This window comes from Ptychodera flava, unplaced genomic scaffold, assembly GCF_041260155.1.
Source record: "Ptychodera flava strain L36383 unplaced genomic scaffold, AS_Pfla_20210202 Scaffold_35__1_contigs__length_1935909_pilon, whole genome shotgun sequence".
Lineage (NCBI taxonomy): Eukaryota > Metazoa > Hemichordata > Enteropneusta > Ptychoderidae > Ptychodera > Ptychodera flava.
In genome coordinates, this window is record NW_027248357.1 from 826,879 (window position 1) to 847,050 (window position 20,172).

General features: G+C 37.7%; 2 protein-coding genes across 3 annotated transcripts in view; both read left to right on the forward strand.

Annotated features, from left to right (window-relative positions):
* Window positions 1–20,172, forward strand: part of LOC139127734 (tyrosine-protein phosphatase non-receptor type 12-like) — a 321,808-nt gene that overhangs the window by 174,531 nt on the left and 127,105 nt on the right. The gene's annotated exons all lie outside the window — the stretch shown is intronic.
* LOC139127744 (probable ATP-dependent DNA helicase RecS) lies at window positions 1,118–3,361 on the forward strand. The gene is made up of 2 exons (XM_070693632.1): window positions 1,118–1,638; window positions 2,136–3,361. The coding sequence occupies exons 1-2, from the start codon at window positions 1,151–1,153 to the stop codon at window positions 2,293–2,295; spliced, it is 648 nt and encodes a 215-aa protein (XP_070549733.1). The 5' UTR covers window positions 1,118–1,150; the 3' UTR covers window positions 2,296–3,361.

Genomic DNA, 20,172 nt, shown 5'->3' on the forward strand with positions numbered 1-20,172 from the left:
AGTTTTGGGAAATTGCTAACCCCCCTTTTAACTAATTGATTTTTAGGGGTCTTTCATATATGTAGTTTTGGAATGTACATCAATCCTGCATTGTGGACTGTTTTATGAGTTGTAGAACAGAAACATGGTTTTGATGAATGTTAGAAATATGCAGGATGGTTGATTCGAAGTATCAGAGATTTCCATGTTCTTTTGGGCAACAAAAGCGATAAAAAAAACCATTTCATATTTTAGATTCTCACATTTGAGACACCCTAGGCATTTGTAAAGTAAACATCCTTGAGTCAATATACAGACTTTGACATTCACATTCCAGAGACAATGGAGTTGCAAGTTTTAGGTTAGTTATCAAGCTAGACTGTCGACAGTCCTCGTGCCTTCTTTTGACCGGAGTCACTTTATTAAGTGCGGTAGCAATCCAACGTAGGCGATTGAGCGCCGAAGGTGCAAGTTCGAGTGCCGAAGGCGCGAGGTCGAGTGCCGAAGGCACGAGGACTGTTATACCTTGTATGCGCCATCACAGAACCGTATGTATAGGATAAAGCCCAAGTACGAGGGCTCTTCTGGTATATAAAGTCCAACCCAACGATAAAATGTCGAGGCCGCAGGCCGAGACATTTTATCGTAGGGTTGGACTTTATATACCAGAAGAGCCCGAGTACGAGGGTTTTATCCGACTTAAAAACTATCGCCCCTAACTGATATATTTTCGTTTTCAATGTGTTTATGTCAACCGTCCCCTTTGTCAATGTAACATGTTTAGGATATGAATTAAACTTTTATTTGTGAAATAGCCTTCCAATGTAATGGAACATCCTATAAATGCCCTAGGGCACATTATATAAATGCCCTAGGGCACAGCAGATTTTGTGTTGCAGCTGGTTTCCGCTGTGTTACCAAATTTGAATATTAAAACGTACCAGATGTCTACAGAATATGACATGTTCACTTTTGATTGGACAGTACTTTACTACGGCGCTGTCATTCGTTTCTGGAATTTGGTGACCAAGGCTTTATGAGTAGATAAAACACCCTGAATTGAGCACTCTGATTGGTCAATCAACAGTAGATAGTTTTTAAGAAAAGGCGACGGTGACGTCACAACGAGTGAAAGGAAAGGGGTGGGCTTAAACTGTCAATTAAAGCCAATATGGCGACTTCAGAGCAGCGCCGAGACTACTCTGACGCTTTGACAAAACTCGGATACTCACATTTGAAAGAGTTTCAAAGAAGAGTTATAGACGGCTATGTTGATGGGAGAGATGTTTTTGTCAGTGTACCGACAGGAAGTGGGAAGTCAATGACTTACGAAGTCGCCCCTTTTGTTCTGGACTCGATCAAGTTTACAGCGGGCATGATAGATACGGCAAACACAAAATCTATCGTGCTTGTAGTATCTCCATTGATCGCACTGATGAAAGAACAGGTTCATAATCTTGAGAGCCGAGGTATCAAGGCTGTGTGCGTTACGGACAGCGACTCATGGACTCAAAAAGGCATTGCTAATGGCAATTACAACATCCTGTTTGGCAGTCCAGAGGCATTTTTATCGAAGTTCAGGCTGACTCTGTTATCGCAAGAGTATCGATCACGAATTGGAGCAATCTTTGTGGACGAGAGCCACTGCATTAAAAAGTGGTAGGTGCACAATGTCATACTTTAACATCAGATGTTTATATCATTTATATAGGCATGTTTAAGTTATCTCCATAATTAAAGAGGCAGACGTACTGTACTAATGCCAGTGCACTCACTCTACCCAACATGGATATCCCATTGAATACTCTTCATAAATATTTTGTGACATTCCAGTTGTACTGTATGGGCTAAATTGATTGAAACTTTCGTTAATAGAAATTGACAAGAGTATTGGACCTACTGCTGCCCGTGGGATTCAATGCTTACTACATGTATACATCCACACACGGTGTGTTCAGAAGATGAACACTGGAAATTTCAATCATAGACAATTCTACTTTCAAAGTTCACAATTACTCTGGGCAATACAACAAGAGACTGTATGTTATCAAAGGACATTGGTCAGAAATAATCAATATTTACAGCTTTGCAAAGGTGACTAAAGTGTTTGGAACAGTTTATTGTTCCATGTAATAGTTGTTGTTTTTTTTTTACAGGGGAAAAGACACTGCGAAAGAGAAAGCATTCAGGAAGCACTATGGTCAACTTGGAGAAATTAGGTCTCTGATATGGAGTGGTGTGCCAATCATCACACTTACTGCCACAGCAACCATGGAAACCAAAAACGTTATCACAAAAGACTGCATTATGTTCTGAAAATCCAAACAAACCGAACATTCGGTATTCCTTGATTTCAGCAAAATTTGATGATATTTCTACATTATTTCAGTGGTTAGTAGATGACATCGCTACACACGGTAAAAACTGCCCAAGGATATTGATATTTTGTCGCAAAAAGCGACATTGTTCAGAGCTGTTTGAATTTTTCAACACATCTCTTGGTGAGAAAGGATATGACTGTGTAACAGGGGAAACTGACTACAAAGATAGATTATTTGGCATGTTTCACTCCAAGACTGATGATGACATAAAAAATCACATCATATCATCATTTCAAGACCCAGATGGAATTGTGAGAGTAGTTTTCACCACTGTAGCATTCAGTATGGGAATGGATGTTAAGGGTGTTCATCAGGTAATTCATTATAGCCCATCAAATGACCTTGATGATTATGTACAAGAGACGGGCAGAGCTGGTAGAGACACTAGCCGTATGAGTAGTGCTGTTTTACTAACATATAAAGGTTGCTGTATAAGTTCACGAATTTCAAAACCAATGAAGGAGTACTGTAAAAATAATTCTGTCTGTCGCAGGCAACTCATTTTGAAGGAATTGAAGATGAAGGTAAACCAAATGAAATTTTGCACACTTGTTGTGATGTGTGCACACTTAGTTGCAGACGTCTGTGCTCCTGTAAAGAAACTTCTTGCAACTGTGAAGTTTTTTGTATCTCAGAATTTGACTACACTTCTCATGCTGAATTATCTTTACAAGAAGTGTCACAAAAATGTGATGTTGTGCAATACAAAATACAATTTGCATTTCAGAATATTTTACCAAAAGGTTTATGGACTTCGCAACAGAAAAATTTGCTGAAATCCTGGCTTTTGATGTACAGATCAGATTTGCTAAAAAATATTAGTGAGGAGAAGGTTTTTGGTGGAGCTGATATAGTTTCAGGGTTTCCAATGTCATTAATAAATAATATTGTGAAATATGTTGAATTTATTGACAGCAAGGTAATTCTGGAAACCCATTTTAGCTTTTTCTCTCCAGAACATATTGATAGAGTTTGGGATATGATCACCGAAATTTTAAGGGGTAGACCCACCTTCCTTGAATGATTTTGGTCATTTTTTGTTTTATGGTAAATTTTGAATCTGTCTAATATGGCCTTTGAGTGGACGATAAGTTTGAAACCATAACATACTCGGAAATGAGTTAGATTTTAACAAAAATGAACATTGTAGGCCAGTTCGCATGCCGTGTTTTTCTTATGTCTTAACGGTTTCCAGATTAGTCAAGGCTATCTCAAGAGCGTAAGTAGATTACGTTAATTCCCTCCGGAGGAGTGCGCATGCGTCAGTCTTCTTCCCAGCTGCCGGCAGGAAGTATGTCGTGGCTACTGAACATGCTGAAGGTAGCCGTCGATTGCAAAAGCATGGTCCACAGAAGCGAAATACCAAGCATATGGCCGGGAATGAGAGAACAGTTAAATTGTCAGTGTTACAGTCCAGCTAAAAACTCCAGTTTCCGATGGTTGAAAAGGTGTAAACTGGAACTTGCAGCAAGTGCGCACTGTAACGCAGAACACTTTACTCATTCAACGGCAGATCGTCCATGTAGCCGACACGAACACGAAGTGTCTGTTACCGGCTACCAAAAACTATGAAAATAGTAAAGAATGGGCTACAAATTCACTATCAGTTTTAAGTTGCGGTAGAATAAGTCTGTGCCTTTGTAAAAAATACTATAAAAATAGTAGAAAGTGAAGAACCAGCTGAAAGTTAGTTGAGGAGACCTTAACCGCATATCATTTGCATCTCATTGTCGGCTACATGGACTGTGTGCCCATTCAACACTAAACTGAGCTTCGAACAAAAACTGGTGATACATCTTGCGCACAACTGAGAGGCTGCTCATTGTAGTTTACGTTATTTTTACCTCGTTTTCCTATAACACGTATTTAATAAAACTGTTCCCGTACAAAACAACGGCCGAAAATCCAAATAGTACGTCTTTGTCTTTACATGTTTGCCAAATAAAGTCCAGCATTCAAAATTAATCGCCGCCGAAAACCAAAACGTACATATGTGTCCGCTAACAAATGACGTGGACTCAGTGCAAAGTATTCTTGACCGCGGACATCCGGGAACTTGCAGTTTTTCACATCATTTTTGCGTCACACTGCCGTGAGAACAAAATATTGAAGTGTGGATTTTTCAACCTTTACACCAGTATTCAAAGTTTCAACATTATGTCAATGATAAACACTAAGTTGTGTCCTTTGTCACATAATTTTTGCATTGTTCACTGTCCTGTCGCATGCGTGAGGTGAAAGTGACATCACTCGCGGTCAAGAATAGTCTGACTTTCAAAACTGACTCGCCCCAATCAAACTAGGCTACTTCGAAAATCCAAAAATACGTCTTTTTCTGATAACAGTTTACATGTTTGTCTGCACCTAATGAAGTCCGACATTCAAAATTGATCCCGCTCCGAACTAATTGCGACTGATGATAAAAATGTCAGATCATTTTTTTACGTCAGACGGTCAGCTGCAAATGCCCAGTGAAGTGCGGCAAGCAAAACTTACCGCTTATGTTACGGTTTACACGTAAAACATGCAATGAAGATTACGTTCCTGTACGTCACTAAAAGTTTTCTATCTTTTTTTGAAAATGGTTGCGACGTCTTTTTGTTTCGACAGTTGGGCGAGCAACATTCCTGTGTGTACAAATAGCGTTGATCGCGATTTCGGATTTGTTACTAAATATAGCTGCACGCGCGCGACTTTCGGACAAATATGCTGAAATTCGGACAAATTTTGTTGTTGTATGCGCGGCTGCTGTTGCAGCTTGTAGTCTCAGTCATCAATTCATACGAATAAGTGTGATGCTAAATAGCCATTCTAACACTCGCAGGTTTTATTTTCGTCGTTTATGCGGAAAATGCGGAGAAATGTTTATTTATGCATATTAATGAAGAGAACAGTGATGTCATTTGCGATCAGCGCTATTAGAAATATGTCAATAGTTCGAAATTTTATAACAAGAAAATCGCGCCGGTGTCTGCCCTGCCCGGTTTGGAAACGTGAGCTTATTGTTTTGTAAATTCTATGCGGGCACAGAGGGAACGTGATGCGGATAACGCACGTACAGTTTTGCCATATTACACTAGAATGATGCCGTGATTTACAATGTAAACACAATGAAGACCTAGCATTTGTTTTTCAATCTGTACCGGAGCTAATCATAGAGCATATTTAATTTGTCTCGATCAACTGAACTTTTATTGCGGACTGCTCATGAAATGAGTCGAAGTCCAGGGTCGAAATCAATCTCGATTGAAAAGTATGCGATATTTCACAGCACAAATTCATGTCAGTATAGCTTTAAAATCATTGCGATTGAATTGTTATTAGGTAATTATAAACTTATGCGGTAAATTTAAAGAAACCAAAATTGAAAATGATAGAATAATTTCCATGAACTTGAAAAAATTAAACAATCATGAACGTGCTTTTTTCGAATCAGCAACTACTTTTTCCTGTGGATAAACTCAATCACGCTGAAAAACAGCGTGCTGCTGGTCTGTCTATCGTCGTTATTATAGTAGTTCAACGGACAGTCGCCACCGGAGAACGACGAATGCTCGTTTCCACATATCAGCCAACGCGATATTCAACTGTTTGACTGAAGTTCACGCATTTCATTACTTGTACAAAATTCGACCGTCGCGATTTTAGAATGACGCATTCAGTTTAATATCAGCGTGGTCACAGATTCACATCTGTTTTAGGTACTCGCCTCCATGGTACTCGCGAAGCCAAAACAAGTCGCTTTTAGAATTGTTCAAGTTTCGTGTCAGAATCGATTTATTTCAGTTTTTCGCCAACTTTTTATCTTACTATTAGGAAATCGTTTTAGATACCAGATATTGTCAGGTGTTATATTTAGTTTAGCCTAACGATGGGTTTTAACCTGGCACAACACAGTTAGCCCGGCACTAGTGCTTCTGAGGTCGGAGACTGCGACCGCGTTCATGTAGCTGTCCGTTTTTAGCTCCATGCCATGTTCAAGGCGGACTGTGGTCGTACTTCAACATGCAATACGGAACGTAAAAGCTAACGTACGCAACACGGCGTCTGAATGAACTTCGTCTTTGTCGGTATGTACCACATTGTAAATTCATTGTCACGTGTCTCTCTCCGGGCAGGAAGCTGAAAACGCGGTGACGATTGCGCAACCAAAAGAGAGGAAAACACAATGTCATCGGACTTGGCATGCAAAATCACATAATTTTTACGAAGTATATACGCAGCCAGCCATTTCTTGGGCCGACTCGCAGCGATTTCGAAGCTGTTATCCAATTGGGTGGCTGAATCTAACCAATATAATGAAAACAATACAAATAGACTCCATAAGTGGCTGTGAATAGTGACAATCGACCAATGAGATATAACCTTGCAAACACGCTGCGAGTCAGCCCCATTTCTTTGCTTGATAATCAAATTTTAACTGGTACACTACAGTGCACAGTTAATACGCTAGTTTGTATTTAGCAAGAAGATTATCCCCAGATTTAGCTCGGAATGACAGTTGTGTAAATAAAGCCTAACGCTTACGCTGCGAACTGGCCATTTCAGTGTTCGTTTTCTTTCCAATTTTCACGTCATGTATCATTTCATTCATACCACAAATTCAGACAATTGTGTAAAAAGTCCTGTACTTCATAATGGGCTGGGATTTCCACCGAAAGTGTGAGCGAATTTTAGCTGACTTTGTGCGACTCCAAGGGTCGCATACACATTTCTGCGATTTACTCCGTTCAGTTTTTAGGTGTCCGGGGGGACTTATAGGTTTGGTCGTGTCCGTGCGTGTGTGCATGCGTGCGTGCGTGCGTGTGTCCGTCCCTCCGTTCACGCAGATATCTCAGAAGATGCCTGAAGCGATTTCATTCAAACTTGGTACAAGGATTACTTCATATGTCATACAGATGCACGTCGATTTGTTTTGTGATACGATCCAATATGGCTGCCAGGCGGCCATTTTATTACGATTTTTTCATGTACAGAGCCATAACTCAGGCATGTTTCGACTGATTTTATTCAAAGTTGGTACAAGGACATTGACCAATGTCATAGATATGCACGTCAATTCTTTTTGTGATACGATCCAATATGGCCGCCGTGCGGCCATTTTGTTACGATTTTTTCATGTACAGAGCCATAACTCAGGCATATCTCAACCGATTATATTCAAAGTTGGTACAAGGACATTGACCTATGTCATACATATGCACATCAATTTGTTTTGTGATACGATCCAATATGGCCGCCAGGCGGCCATTTTATTACGATTTTTTCATGTACAGAGCCATAACTCAGGCATGTTTCTACAGATTTTATTCAAAGTTGGTACAAGGACATTGACCAATGTCATAGCTATGCACATCAATTTTTTTTGTGATACGATCCAATATGGCCGCCGTGTGGCCATTTTGTTACAATTTTTTCATGTACAGATCCATAACTCAGGCATATCTCACCAATTTTATTCAAAGTTGGTACAAGGACATCAACCTATGTCATACACATGCACATTGACTTGTTTTGTGATACGATCCAATATGGCCGCCGTGTGGCCATTTTATTACGTTTTTTCATGTCCAGAACCATAACTCAGACATGTATCTAGCAAATTTATTCAAAGTTGGTACAAGGAGATTGACCAATGTCATACATATGCATGTTAATTTGTTTTGTGATACGATCCAATATGGCTGCTGTGCGGCCATTTTGTTATGATTTTTTCATGTACAAAGCCATAACTCAGGCATATTTCAACCAATTTTAATCAAAGTTGGTACAACGACATTGACCTACCGTATGTCATACATATGCACATTGATTTGTTTTGTGATTCGATCCATTATGGCCACCATGTGGCCATTTTATTACGATTTTTTCATGTCCTGAACTACAACTCAGACATGTATCAAGCGAATTTATTCAAAAGTATTTTTATCACAGACCTAATTAATGAAGAGGACTCTATCCTCTCTGAGGACCTGTAATCAAAGCACCCATTAACAAGTGGGGACTGTGTCATCAACGATGACTTGTTGGCAATGTATCGCAACTTCTGGAGAGTGTAACTTGACGCCACGTTGACGGATTAGTCTAATCTTTGCATAGGTTGTAGTTAATGACTGTTTCTACAAAATCGTGTCTCAGAATTCCGATAAAATTCCAAAAACAAAAGATATCGTGACAAACATGGACAAAAGCCGTTAATTTATTCAGAATCCACCACTTCTCACTTTCAAGGCTAATTGTGCAAAAACAAAGCGGAGTATCAAAAATCCAAGACACGGTTTTTTACAACCTTACCCTGCTATCGATTGCAGTAAACGGCTCACCAATGGCCATCACCCTCTCGTACTTACACTTTTTTAAGTGAAAAAACTCAAAAACACACATTTTTGAGCAAAACAAACACACGCAAACAGGTTTTGAAATATTCTTACAGTTTTTATAATCTTCAATTGTCGAGCTACCCAAACATATACTATATGTCGGGTTAAAGATTCATTTTAATGGTGAAAAATCAGGTTAAAGAAAAGTGTCTGCGAATGTGGGTCTCCCCCTTAAATGATAGCAGTTGTGCTGATGATCTTGAAACTCTGGGTTGTGAGTACAGTAGCAATGATGAGCAAGTCTGCACAATAGTAGAGGGTGATTCTGAAATTATTGACAGTGATGACAGTGATGCTGTTGCACAGTACCGACATCACAGAGCGAGAGTTTGGTCCTCATCATCAGAGTCTAATTGATTAATTTCCATTGTGTGCTGCATAAACATTTGTAGATTTTTGTTGATGCTATATACTTTCAGCTGTTTATTTAAGTGAAATAAATACACACCAACAACATGTATTTCTTCACATAATGGTGGCATTGTGTTTTTAGCTACTATAGACTATAGTCTATAGAAGCTATTGGGATGGGTATCCGTCCGGCGTCCGGCGTCAGTCTGTATGTATGTATGTATGTATGTATGTCCGTTTGTGAGGCGTCCGTCCACTCAAATATCTTGAGAACCGCAGTACTCACTGATTTGATATTTGTTGTGTAGATGAAAAATATGATTTTGAGAAAGTATTTTTGTTAATTTTTTGATATTGTTGAAAATAGGCAAATTAATGCCAAAAAGGTGTGTTTTTGGTAAAAATCTTCTTCTTCATAACCGCTGGTCAGACAGCTTTGTTATTTGGTATACAGGTCCCTAGGGATAACCCAACTTAGATTTGTTCAAATTGTGATGAAATATGCAAATGTGTATTTTTAAGGAATTTTTTTTGTCATTTTGGTCAAAATTTGACTTACATTGTATGTAATTCTTGTACTGTATAAACCCTATCAATTCACCCAGAAAAAAATAATTAATATGATTTTAAATAATTGAATTTTAGTGTGGAATTATCAGAACGTTCAACTTTTTTTGACAGTTCATAGTGAAATGCTTACCATCTTGGAGGATTAAAACATGTAAAGGCAACTTTCCTGAATCCCAACTTTGATATATTCTGAACCACCATTTATGTTATCTAAAAGAAATTGCTCATAATAGTTTTCCAGGATAGGGTGGTCAAATAAATAGAGATAGAGAAAGTTCTAATTTCCATTTATGGTTGACTTGGTAAGGATAAAATAAGATTACTTTTTGAGGAAAAAAATAAGAGTGGTCAATTAAAAGAGTGGTCAAAGTGATAGGGTTTTTATGGTAAAGCTGGGCTGTAAGATTCCTCCCTTACAAAAATATCCTATACCAGTCCTATAGGGTAGAGGCATGTAGGGTCTTATAGGACATCAGGCAGTAGTAGTCTTACAGGATTTTGGAACGCAGTCTTACAGGGAACCCTATAGGGAGCCCTATAGGGGGTCTTATAGGGAACCCTATAGGGGTCTTATAGGGGCCCTATAGGGGGTCTTATAGGGAACCCTATAGTGGTCTTACAGGGAGCCCTATAGGGGGTCTTGTAGGCAGCCCTATAGGGGGTCTTATAGGGAACCCTATAGGGGTTCTTGTAGGGAGCCCTATAGGGTACAGAATATGCTTTACATATTGTTATCATACTTTCTAAGAGATTGAACTCGCACAAGGCAAACAAACTTCTGTAAAAGAGTGCAGAAATTTTGTTAAGTAAGGAATAACTCCTTCTGATTTTGCTATTGGTACCAATGCAATGAGTAACTGCAAAACTCACAAAAAGTCAGTCAACTTACAAAACAAGTAATTATAAACATGTAGTTTATTTCTAAAGGAATTAAGATTAACAATCAATCAAAACAGAAATCAATGCAACATACAGGGACTACAAAATATAAAGCAACCTACACATATGAATGCAAGGCCTACCTTTGACTTGTCACCTCAGCCAAGTGCATTATTAACTGAATAGATGTGTATCTTAACTCACGTAATTAAGAGGTCAGTTCAGTTGATGCTGCAATGTCGATTCTTACAGTTGTGACATATTAGTGAGCTCCCTTCTCCATAACACTGTTAGAATCTTGGTAATGGACCTTGGATCCTAATGTTCCATGCAATTTGGAGTTGAACTTTTCTACTTTACATTATAAACAAGAGCCATGCATGTTCACTGGTGCACTGCCTCAAGTGCAAATGAATAATGCGTGGCTGTACTATTATGTAATCAGCCCATTGTAAATGCAGGAAACTATTTACATAACAAAGCAAAAGCACAGGTCAGCTCACTTGACCTTTGATCTAACAAAGAGAGTCTTTGTCTGTGTACAGCCATGACATGTACAAACGGCAAAAGGAATATGGTATGTTCCTGGCATGTGTGTGTAAATAGAAATAGCTTTTGAGAAAGGGTATATGAGAATGTGTGAAATTCTACAGACTATTTTCGTAAGGGAATAATTATAATTATAAACATTACTCAAACATTACTTGTTCAGTTTTACAGTCCTAAAAGTCAGGCAGAATCATCTTGTAGGGTGTCCTATAGGGCACAAATATGAGCCTATAGGACTAGTACGAACCCATAAGACATGACACATAAATCCTACAGCACAGGCGTTGTCCTATAGGACGAGTGCTATAGGATGGAGGTAGCCCTATAGGACTCCTGCAGGATCCTTGGGTCCTACAGGGATCCTGTAGGACTTTTTTGTAAGGGCTCATGTGCCATTTATAGCAATTATGCAATCTGTGTAAACAGTGCAATGAAAGACTTAGTGTAACATGATTCCTTATAATGCTTTTGATGACCTTGAACGTCTTAAGTTACAAACATTTGTCTCTTCAGTGTGCTTTCTCTGAGTACGTACAGTCTCAACTTATTCAACAGAACTTACTCACAATGTTAATTTGAAAGTTAAAATGTGCTTGGTTAATAGGATGAAAATACAGATAGATAACCAGCTGAAGATTCTTTATAACCTGACAGATATGCTGTTTTATTATGACGTAAATCTTGATTTAAGCAAGTCTTGTTTACTTTAATTAGAATGTAATTAACTCTCGTTTATTTGCTATTATAGACTAATATAGTCTGATGAAATATGCAAATCTGTATTTTTACAGAATTTTTTTCCATTTTTGGTCAGGCCATCCTGAAATGAGCTATCAAAGATATCCACCTTCTTCATCATACATGTGTCACAAAGGTTATTCTCTACATAACACAGCAGAGCTCTGTCAACTGTTGAGTCGCTTGTTTTTTCAAAACCGCTGGTCAGACAGCTTTAATATTTGGTTTACATGTCCTTAGGATGACCTTAGTGAGATAATTTCATACAGTCAGGAAATACTTAATTTTGTATCCATGTCTATAGTAGCTTCAGGGACTTTGGCCCTATGTTTATTATTTTCAACAATGCAACATTTTATGAATACAGAGAATAGAGAGTCAACATTTTCCTACATCTAATTGTTTACTCGCTGTACTTGCTATGTACTGTCACACTGTGTTGTAGTAGTGCTTATTGGAAAAAGCTTTCAGAGATTTGCTCAACCATGATTTAAATGCTACCATATCTAATTTACTGAGTGGATTTGCCTGTATACGTGGGAAAGCTGAATGATGTCTCCCTGTTGTCAACTCAAACAGTCTAGCATCAGTAAATTGTGCAACTAGTGCGTAAACATCATCAGTTGTATCTTGTCTAGTGTGTTTTCCACTGGCTTTTCTGATTTGAGTTACCTTGTCATAATGATTCAATATCGCTTCTGTTGTATTGATACTTCTGCTGACTCTGTTGATTGTGCGCTCTGTTATTTCCCCACGGTAACTTGTGACATCATCTTTGAACACTTTGTTATCATGTTCTATGTCTAAATCCATGGGATGGTTGGTATCTATTTTTCCCTGCCAGTTTACAGATCTATTCCATGTCAACCTATGGGCTAACCGTGGTGACAGTAAGCACTGTACTTGAGCTAGCAACTCTAATGTTGCATATGCATATTTCGGACAATTTGAAACTTTGTAATACAGATAAAAGTGTTTGTACAACCGAAGGATACGCTCTCCATCACCATGTTTTATAGCATCATTGTGATTTAACCTGAGTAATGAAAGAGTGAGGGTACACTGTGTATAATTGTACACTTGGTCTTCATCTGCACCGTGCTCAATTTGATGTGTGTCTGAGATAGTACTTGAAGTTTCGTGTGTCTTCTCATGCTTCTCTAGGTTTTTTGGGCGAATATACATTTTCCCACAGTATTTGCAACTGTAATCATTTACACTTCTGGGTGCTGTGTCTTCAAGCTTTGGAACTTGGTTCATGACATACTTGTCAACAAATTTCCTGGCTTCTTTCAATATGTACTCTTTTTTACTGTCAGCTGAATCATCACCTTAAATAAAGATAGTAAAATACAAAAGATTAAGTCATTATCACTTAAAAATATTTAGGAAAACCTTGTTCTGTGAGTTTCATCCTATAAAGTGACATACTAACAGATAGTGAACTTACCTGAATAGTTGTTTGTCAGAGGTCTGTCATTCATGTTTGTCATTCCAAAATGATGCACTCCTCCAGTGATTACATAGGCATCGGTGAATTTGTCCAAGAGTTCAGCATTTGCATAAAAGTCCCGGTGTGGATCACTGGACACATTCCTTGAGTTTGTAGCATTTCTGGCGGCATATAAAGTACCGATATCTTTGCTTGATGCAGTACTGTAGAGATGGTGCCAGATTACCTGAAATTAGCACAACACACAATTAACAATGCATCGATAACATTTCTCTAAATCCATATATCTTACTGAAATCAAGTTATCTTGAATCACAAGTTTGTTAACTTCAGAAAATCTAAAATACCTTTTGCCACTCAGCTTGAGCATGGAAATCCTCTATCTTTGCCACAAGCCCCTCGAGACGTTGATATGCTGTAGGGCTGTCTTGCTTTTGTGACTGAGCTTCTTTGTGCCTCTCAAATGTCAGGTAATCTCCCCCACTCAGAATTTTCTCTGGTGTATCATCACTGTGTTTTGGTACATACTGGTTGATGTAATCCAAAATATCCAGCATGTCATCGCCATACTGTTCATTCTTCTCCAAAACACCAAGGTGAACCTGAAATTACATTGATCATTAAAGTCATATTGTTTAATGTATTGTAACCTATGGTTACCGTTGCCTACGGTTACCGAGAAAGAAATGGTAAGTCCCTTCATTGTTTTGTCTAGACAGGCTCTACTGTATGTGTATGTATATGCATATGTGAATATGTACATTCATGTATGTATGTATGTATGTATGTGTGTGTGTATGTGTGTGTGTGTGTGTGTGTGTGTGTGTGTGTATGTATGTATGTATGTATTTCTGTGCATGTGTAGCACACATGTATAATGGTGCTTGTATGATGTATGTGACTTCATTATCCAGTGATACCACTCACTTCTCAGTTTTTTAGCTCCCATAGCCATATGTATATATGGCAATGGAAGCTATTCTTGTAGGCTAGGGAAATGTCTGTATGTCTGTATGTCTGTATGTCTGTCCGTCAACATCAAAAACTCCAAAACCGCTGTACATTTCATCTTGATATTTGGTGTGTACATGGATGATGGGCTGTAGATGAGATTTTGTTCAAATGAAGTTGTCATTGCCAAAAATATGCAAATTAAGTGAAAAAATGTAAAAACAGTCAAAATTGAAAAAACTCAATAACCACTGAGCAGATTACATGAAAAATTAGCATGTAAGTACTTTGGGCTGACATGAAATGATTGTGCACATCTTGGGTCAGTATGTTGGACTTGCTATTTTTCATGAATTTTTTTGTAATTTTCTCCCATTTTTGGTCAAAAAATCTCCTGCTCTGAACCACAAGTCCGATTGATTTGAAACTTGGTATGGAAGTGCATAGGAGTGACCTTTCCCAAATTTGTTCAAATCGTGGTGAAATTTGCATATTTGTAGTTTACACGTCCATAGACTCCCATGTATAAGGCAGATCTCCATAGACTCCCATGTATAAGGCCACGAAAAATAAAAATTTAGTTTCTCATCGTATCATATTGCAAAAAGGATGCAGTGACACAATTTTTAGTCCCCACGGATGAAGTCCAGTGAGCTTATAGATTGGGTCATGTCCGTCTGTTCGTCCATCCGTGTCCATCCGTTCATGCAGATATCTCGGATATTTTGACAAAATGTCATGTGACCTTGATGACCTTTGATCTCAAATATACATATTTGTCCATAACTCAGTAACCACAAGTGCTACCACCCTTCATATATGGTATGATGGACAGCTTATGACGCCACATATTGTACCTCATTAATTATGCACATATCTAATTTTGAGCGAGCCAATAGAGCTAGAGGTCTGATTTTTACCTTCTCGTATTAGAGTTGAAAACCAATATGCTGCTGTCAAGAACTTCCGTCCGTCAAGACTTCCGTCTGTCAAGATCCGTTGACGTCATGCCATTGTGATGGGTCATATCATAAACTGGTGGGGGTGTTCATGGCTCAGGTTGAGGTGTGGGAGAACGATTTTGAGCTATGACAAAAATCAAAAGGGACTTAGCGGCATAGCCACAGTGTTAAGCCTTTCTCCAAGGGTTTCTTAGTTGACTACAATCTATTACAGACTACTGAGCTGACGTTAGGGGTACTCACTTTGTGTTTGCTCACTCTGTGAGCGCTAGTGTTTGGTACTGAGTTGCGTGGATATCCCCTCATGGCCTCACGTGATCTGGGCCTGTTGCATAATCTGCAGAGATGATCATATGCCTCCGAGTCTGAAAACTGTCATTGTGTAAGCCTGTTGGCATTTTCCTTGCATTTTTTCTCATTTAATTTTGCAAATATCGGCGAGTACCTCAATATTTCAAGATAACCCTTTCTTCCCAATCGTTTCCTGGAGTTTCAGAGTCATATGAACGAAAATGAGTGAAAGTTTTAGACAGGAAATTGGACGTCGGCCATGTTCAATGTTTACAGTACAATCAGAAGTTTACGTGGAGGAATTAACCAACAAACACTGTTGATGATGCCCGCCCTCTAGAGGCAGACCCTCCTATATGAAGTACCACATTTGATGCTTGTGGAAAGCTTGACCACACAATGGAGCATTTAAACTTTTAGAAAATGACAAACTGAATAAGAGGGTATTCAGAAATGTCAAATACTGAGAAAAATGCGCAAATATTCAAAATAAACAGGTTAACTGATTGGTCAGCTATAAAAACAATGAAAATGTTTATGATCAAAAGTTTTTGAGATGCGCACATTTTAACAAGTACAGAAATTATTAACATTATAAATATAAGACCAAACTATTTTTTCAGGGATGGGACAGGTTGGAAATGAGGGATGAGAGACAAAGGCACTCCTATTGCTGCATGTGGATGCAGCCACACCATTTCATTTACAGCATACTTATTCACTGTGTTGTGTTCAAGTTCCATATTGTACTGACTGTCATACAAGGATAACATAAGCAAATCAAATCAAATTAGAAAAGGATCAATGCTGTTGTGTGGATTTTGCTGAACATGGCTGATATTTCGCCCTATATATTTGGTATTCAGCAAAGGCATATTTTGATGTAAAGTCAAAATTAACACTACATCGCTGACAATATTTTTACCATTTCTGCATGAACTTTTCTTTTTTAAATTATAGTATATTAGTACTTCAAACAGATTAACAGTTATCGTGATGTCAACCCATAATTTTACATCACAAAGACTGTAATTCTGCCATTTTTTTTTGTTTTTCAGTCATTTTATAAATTTTGCACTGCACAAGATGATTGAACAAATTGCAATGTTTGAATTTGTAAACTCAAAGAATAAAAATCCTTTGGTCACAAATTAAATTATTTTTGAAAAGAAATTTACTCTTAAACACTTTTAGCATATATTCTTTACACGGTCATGTATTTTAAGGAAAATATGCCGATTAAAAACAGTAATTTCTTCACTTTCATTTTTTTTCAATACTATGACAATTATCAGCCATGAGGTTATACAAACACAAGACCAGATAAGCGTTTTTCATCATTTCCACAGGACTCTTCGGAAAATCCATTAAAAACAGTTAACAGTGACTTAAAATGATCACTTGGTATACATTTAATTAACAGATGACAGGTTGTGTATTTCACATGCACTCAGGTCAGGAGGGAAGTGCGACATTACTATTTTGGACTATTAATTCTTATTTCTGAATTATTTAACTTTTTTTCCACATTGAACTATCTTTAGGCAGTTTATACTGTAGCTTAGAATTTTTTTGATTGATGTATTTAATCATCTTTTGGGTTCTTTGGGTCCATATCCCACCTCATGCCCCTACATCATCAACTATTTACCAACAACTCCATGCCAACAACCAATTACCTGACCTGGCCACACATTAGAGAAGGTACAGCGTCATTGACGGTATTTTGGTATATAGGGATAACTTAGCGAAACAATTTTTTTGACAAAATGTCACGTGACCTCGGTGACCTTTGACCTCAAATATACATATTTGTCCATAACTCAGTAACCACAAGTGCTACAGCCTTCATGTATGGTATGATGGGACACCTTATGACACCACATATTGTACCTCATTAATTATGCGCATATCTAATTTTGAGCGAGCCAATAGAGCTAGAGGTCTGATTTTTGGTATATAGGGATAACTTAGCAAAAATTTTTTTGACAAATGTCACGTAACCTCGGTGACCTTTGACCTCAAATATACATATTTGTCCATAACTCAGTAACCACAAGTGCTACAGCCTTCATGTATGGTATGATAGGACACCTTATGACGCCACATATTGTACCTCATTAATTATGCACATATCTAATTTTGAGCGAGCCAATAGAGCTAGAGGTCTGATTTTTAGCTCTGCTGTCAGCGACGCGGAGCTTATCAAATAGGTTGATTTCCGTCGTCGTTCGTCCGTCGTCCGTCGTCGTCCGTCGTCGTCCGTCAACAATTGCCTTCTCCTCTGAAACCGCAAGTCCAATTGCTTTGAAATTTTATATGCAGTTCACTTGGGGTGACCTCACTTAAGTTTGTTCAAATTGTGGTGATATTTGCATATTTGTATTTTTGGGGCATTTTCTGCTGTTTTTGGTAAAAAAATCTTCTTCTCTGAAACCGCTTGTCCGATTGCTTTTAAATTTAATATGCAGTTTATTTAGGGTGACTACAGTCAGATTTATTCAAATCGTGGTGAAATTTGCATATTTGTATTTTTAAGGCAATTTTTGTCATTTTTGGTAAAAAATCTTTAAAAATCTACTTCTTCAAAACTACAAGTCAGATAGCTTTGATATTTGGTACATATGCCCCTAGGGATGATCTATTTCAGATTTGTTCAAATTGTGCAGAAATATGCAAATTTGCATTTTTAAGGCAATTTTGCCATTTTTGGTCAAAAAATGTTTTTTTCAAAAAGTACTGGTCTGATAGTTTTGAAATTTGGTATACAGGTTTCTATAGATGAACTTAGTAATATATTGAATTTCTGATGAAATCTGTAATTTTGTATTTTTGGGGCAATTTTTGCCATTTTTGGTCAAAAAATGTGTATTTCCAAAACTGCTCATCTGATAGCTTTGAAATTTGGTATACAGGTTCCTACAGATAAACTTAATGATATTTATTGAAATTATGATGAAATCTGCAATTTTGTAATTTTGGGTTAATTTTTTCCATTTTTGGTCAAAAAATGTGTATTTCCAAAACTACTCATCTGATAGCTTTGCAATTTGGTATACAGGTTCCTACAGATCACCTTAATGATATTTATTGAAATTATGATGAAATCAGTAATTTTGTAATTTTGGGGCAATTTTTGCCATTTTTGGTCAAAAAGTGTGTTTCTCAAAAGTACTGTTCTGATAGCTTTGAAATTTGGTATACAGGTTTCTACAGATGAGCTTAGTAATATATATTGAATTTCTGATGAAATCTGTAATTTTGTATTTTTGGGGCAATGTTGCCATTTTTGGTCAGAAAATTTCATTCTCAAAAAACTACTCATCGGATAGCTTTGGTTGACATGTTCTTAGGGATGATCCGATGTGATATATTCAAAGTATGATGAAATTGTGTATTTTTGCAGCTTATTTTAGCCACTTTTTTCTGGCCATTGCATTGAGCTATCAAAGATTTCCACCTTCTTCATCAACATGTGTCAAAAATAGTTACTCTCTACATAAACACAGCGGAGCTATATCGGCCGCTAGGTCGCTTGTTGGTATATAGGGATAACTTAGCAATACAATTTTTTTGACAAAATGTCACGTGACCTTGGTGACCTTTGACCTCAAATATACATATTTGTCCATAACTCAGTAACCACAAGTGCTACAGCCTTCATATATGGTATGATGGGACACCTTATGACGCCACATATTGTACCTCATTAATTATGCGCATATCTAATTTTGAGCGAGCCAATAGAGCTAGAGGTCTGATTTTTGGTATATAGGGATAACTTAGCAATACAATTTTTTTGACAAAATGTCACGTGACCTTGGTGACCTTTGACCTCAAATATACATATTTGTCTTGTCCATAACTCAGTAACCACAAGTGCTACACCCTTCATGTATGGTATGATGGGACAGCTTATGACGCCACATATTGTACCTAATAATTATGCACATATCTAATTTTGAGCGAGCCAATAGAGCTAGAGGTCTGATTTTTGGTATATAGGGATAACTTAGCAAACAATTTTTTTGACAAAATGTCACGTGACCTCGGTGACCTTTGACCTCAAATATAAATATTTTTCCATAACTCGGTAACCACAAGTGCTACACCCTTCATGTTTGGTATGATTGGACACCTTATGACGCCACATTCTGTACCTCAATAATTATGCGCATATCTCATTCTGAGCGAGCCAATAGAGCTGGATGTCTGATTTTTGGTATATAGGGATAACTATAGGAGAGAAATTTTTTGACCAAATGTCATGTGACCTCGATGACCTTTTACCTAAAATATATGTTTATGTCAATAAATAAGTAACCACAAGTGCTATGTCCTTTGTATTTAGTAGGATGGGAGACCTTATGACAACACACGCTTTACCTCATTAATTATGTACACATCTAATTCAGGGCAGCGAATAGAGCTAGAGATCTGATTTTTTGGCATATAGGGATTAATTAGCAATATAATTTTTTTTTTCAAAATGTCATGTGACCTCGATGACCTTTGACCTTGATTATACATATATATGCATATTTCAGTAACCACAAGTTCTATACCCTCTAATTTTGATAGGATATTAGACCTTAAGATGTCACATCTTGTACCTCATTTATAATGCGCATATGTATTTCTTGGCTGGCCAATACTGCTAGAGGTCTGATCTTTTTTCCCGATTTAGA